We start from the raw sequence: 4,575 nt of genomic DNA, 5'->3' as shown, positions 1-4,575 counted from the left end.
GTGGTCTGGAACCGAACCTGCAATATCTCCGAGGTATGCTTGTATTATAAAAGCCTAAGACTGTCTGTCTGTCTGTCCATAACGCTTTATACATGCTCTGACTGGCTGAAAGAAACAGCGAATATGAGTGCTCCAAGATGGGGGAGAGCTGCCATGATTCTGAAGCCATGCGGAGGACCAGATAAGGGGACCTGCTCTCTGCAAGAGGCAGAACAGTGGCAGCATGGGGTGTTAGGTCGTGGCACTCCATCCCAGCCCCCTCCCCCACCATCATTCTTGACGGGTAATTGACTAGTATATTGTACAAAGACAAAATAACAGACCACTGGATACATTTAATTGATAAGGATAATATTAGATGGCTCAGAGAAAAATGTTCAAGAAGTTCAAGCACAGCAGCAAATATTATGAGTACAGTTAAAATAGCTTTTATTTTAAATACTGTTACTACAGTTTGCTTACAGAAACAGCAGATGGTACATTATCTAATTCCTACAAAAAACAAGGGACACTGTAAGATACACATACACTATACCTCTATGTCACTTCTGCTTTGAAAGATAAATTATAGACTATTATTTGCCACCATAAATAGAAGCTTAAGTAATAATCACAAGGTCTTGATAAAGAAACAAATCTGCACTGGTTTAAATACTCTAAAAACAGAACTAATAATGAACTTTCTAGTCTTAATTGGTGGTATTTTGAACAGCAAAAATCTATCTTCCCATATCTGGAAGGGCATCTAAGCCTCTTCTCTTAGCTCTCAAACTATTCATGCTTATTCCCCCACCTCATTCTCTCCCTCTGCTATCCTACCTACCCAGAACTCATGACCTGGGAGCTAAAAAACTGGGCTGAAAATCTTAATTTAATCCCCAGATAGAAGCAAATTACCTTTTAGTGTTATTTTACCAACACAAGACAGTGGGCCTGTCTACATGTGCAATTAATGCAACACAGGCCTACTGAGCAGTAGTAAGCCTTCCCCGAAGCACGCCTACATGTGCACCCTGTTGGGAACAAATCTGCTACAAACAGGAGTTGGTACAGGGCTGCTCCTACCCTGCTTTGGCCCCCTGCAGCAACCACGGGGAGCCCCAGGCTCCCCCAGCATGCTAGCCAGGGGGTTGGCAGGGAACGCAGGGGCTGGTCCTGATGCTCATGGGGCTCATGACAGCTGTCTCCTCATCCCATGCACATCAGGAGGGGTCTTGATGTGCACAAGGCCAGGAATCAATGGCTGCTGCATCTGATAGAGCTCTCTGGGTCCTGTGCATATCAGGATAGACAGCTGTCAGCGAATCTGGTGCCCAGCAGGGGGCTGGCCAGGAATTATCCCGTTTGTGAGGCAGCTGTCAGCAAGCCCCTGGTGGGACAGGGATTCCCAAGAGGGACAGCTCTCAGCCAGGTCCTGCTGGGTGGAGAATTCCCACCCAGTTGGGGGCTGCTGCCACCTGCCCCACAAGAGGGATAGCTCCTGGCCAAACCTGTGCTGGGTGGGCAATCCCTACACAGTGTGGGGGCTTGCTGGCAGCTTCTGGCAAGCCCCTAGCCGAGCAGGGAAGCAGATAACTCCTCAGTCCCAGCACTGCTGAGCTCCCAGCTCCTGTGGGGAGCCGGGAGCTGCACAGAGCCAGGATGGGTGGGCACAGAGTGATATCTTCCCGGCATTGATCAGCTTCTGGCTCCTTGGGGGAGCTAACCAGCACCGGGACCGGGGACAGAGAACTTCCCAATTCCGTGTGGCTAACTGGAACAAAATTTGCTCCCAGTCAGCATCTACATAAGCAGTATTGTGCAGTAGCTAATGCACAGTCAATCTACTACATGTATTTACAAGAAGTAGAAAACCACACATTAACCTAATTTAGTGCGCAGTGGCTGCTGCGAAGGTTACCTGGCGATGCCTTACTGCACAGCAGATTAGCCTACTGCACAGTAAGACATCTCATGTAGACATGCCAACAATGGATTAAAAGCAACATCACCATTAATGTGTATTTTAAATGGACTTTTAAGTTCACTCTGAACTAAGTTTTCTGCAGCAGCTAAACAATTCTCAAAGTTCAGCAACATACGATTTTGCCTTACTAAGATAAGGGTCTTGATCAGTTAAGTCACACCGGGTGCATCTAGATGTGCAATTAGCACATAGCAATAGACTCTAGCATGATTCATGCTGGAGTTTATTTCTCCCAAGTGCAGCATTTACATAGACGCATAGAACCATCTAGCAGGAAGCCCAGCAGATCAGCCTGCTAGCTCGGGGCTGCTCTGCCCTGGCTCAACATGCCAGAGAGGCTGGTTGGGGCACGAGAGTGTTACACTGTGGGGCTAGTCAGCAGGCAACCCCCCGCACTGTAACAGCCTTGTGCCTCAGCCAGCCCCAGTCACTGTCTGCATGAGCATTTTGACGCACGTAACTACTCCACTGTAGGATAGTACTTGTCTGAGACAGTACTAGCCTACAGGAGAGTTACTTTACTGTGCCCTAATGTGGTTGATACTTTACTGTGGAGCTAATTACTCAAGCTCCACAGTAAAGCACATGTGTAGATGCATCCACCACATACTTTAGTATGGTATCTCAGACTGCACACACAGATTCAAATAATCTGGGAGATTTCTCCCAAGTTTGTTCTTCTGGTAGAAAAACTTATCCAGAGCTGTGTGTACAGACATTTAAATACTGAGGCCCAGAAGAGTAGAGATCATGCAGTGCTGCCAGGTTGCTGGAGGACTATGTTCTCTTCTGGGATACAAGCCACAGCATGTATAGGCATTGGCTCTCCCACAAGAAACTCTCCTGGAAATGATTTAATCCTGGTTGTTCCCAGGTTATTTTTTCTCCTGGAGTAGCCATTTTTTCTCTGGGACTAAAATCCTACACATCTGCACATTCATGATTTTGTGTAGGAGAGCAAAGATTCTCCTAGTAGAAACTGAGTGTCTGTATATGGCCTCAAACAGTGACTATAATTTGATATATATATATATATATCATCTTTAGATGTAAGTTTTTAAAAAACCCACATATACACACAATGCAGCTAACCACATACTTTTGTCATGCTGTAAAACAGAATTTTTTATGATCTTTGCATATAAAAGATGAATTAGTATGAGACAAAAAAGTTTGATCAAGTTAATATGTTATGTTAATTATATGTTAAAATAAAAGAGGGTTTTCCCTCCAATAAATTACACAGTATTTAATAAGCTATTTATCAGGTGACTGAATGCTGCAAAGCACAAAATAAACTGAAGAACTAGTTTTGAAAGAGGATTCCTTTTACATGAAAAATCAGCAGAAAACATATAAAAGCTTACAGAAACAGATACCTTACCTCATAATGAAAGGAACAAAAGGTGCCATACTGAGCGCTGAATAAGTGCCATCCATTGGAGATGGATACAGCTTACCCAGGATCAAAAGCAAAAGGAACAAACTTGGATGGAGCTTACATTCGCCAATTTCACTAAATTAAAAATTACAAGAGGTATCTGGTTAAAATTAATGTTCTTACAACGCATCTGCTTTGACATTTAATCCCTCATGGCATACCAGGAAATACTGCAAATAATATGCAGGCATACTACACCCTACTGCTACTATGCTATGCATAAAATAAAGCCTTTCAACCTTTAAGTATAAAGCCCTCCACAGATGAGAGAGGTTATTTTATTTCCAATACATACAGGAGACAGTGAATCAATTAAATTCATTTTTATATACATTTACTTTTGGAAAATAAAATTCAGTTTGAGAGATAGCAAAACATTAGTCAAACTATTGACTGTACATTATTTTACATGCTTATTTTAAAAAATAACATAAGAAACACTTTGCAGTTAATTGTGTAATCCAGAAAGCCCAATCAAAGTTGCATGGAAGGTTGGGACCGAAATTAGGCATGTATTAACCCTTCTTCAGATGGACAAGAAATGAGGGGGTGAACTGTGGGTTTTATTTTGGAACTGATTATATCACCCATGCTACATAGATTATTTTTCTCATGATAACACCCAGAGATCTCAAATCAAGACTGGGACAAAATGAGATAGTCACTGCACAGATACAGGCCAATATTTCCAAATACAGGAGCTTAAATTTGGTGCAAGTCTATATTTAGGCTTCAACAGCATATAGTTCTCAAAACACTTACAGAAAGAAAGAGGTGGCAGTTTAAACCAGGGGTGTGAGACTTGCCTTATGCCTCAAGACAGATCTGGACCACAAGGTTCCTTGCAGGCTGGATTCAGCCTGAGGCACGGGGTGGCTCCAGCACAGTTCACATGCTGGCAGCTGCAGCCATGGCTCTACCTCCATTACCTGATGCAGGTAGGCCATGGCATGCACCAGGGCCAGAAGCAGAAGAGACAGGGCAAGCATAAGAGACAAGCAATTGTGGCTGTATATGCCCTCACTTGCCCTACTGCTATCAATCACCAATGGTCACTAGGGCCCAAAAACTCTGTATTCTGCAACAGGGCCACTCCCTCCTGACCAGTTCTACCTTCAGATAGGACCAGAGGAAGCCTTAACTGAGACCCTGTGGGTCAAACTTCAAG

General features: G+C 43.7%; 1 protein-coding gene across 4 annotated transcripts in view; it reads right to left on the bottom strand.

The window, feature by feature from the left end:
• THADA (THADA, armadillo repeat containing) overlaps positions 1 to 4,575 on the bottom strand; it is a 368,709-nt gene that overhangs the window by 238,191 nt on the left and 125,943 nt on the right. For all 4 annotated transcript variants that reach the window (XM_019516368.1, XM_019516370.1, XM_019516371.1 and 1 more), the window contains exon 29: positions 3,351 to 3,482. In XM_019516368.1, coding sequence (XP_019371913.1) covers positions 3,351 to 3,482 — 132 coding nt within the window. The remainder of the gene's footprint in view (positions 1 to 3,350; positions 3,483 to 4,575) is intronic.

This window comes from Gavialis gangeticus, unplaced genomic scaffold, assembly GCF_001723915.1.
Source record: "Gavialis gangeticus isolate Ggan-Ray unplaced genomic scaffold, GavGan_comp1, whole genome shotgun sequence".
In the NCBI taxonomy this organism is placed as follows: Eukaryota; Metazoa; Chordata; order Crocodylia; family Gavialidae; genus Gavialis; species Gavialis gangeticus.
This window is presented reverse-complemented; position numbering and strand designations above follow the sequence as displayed.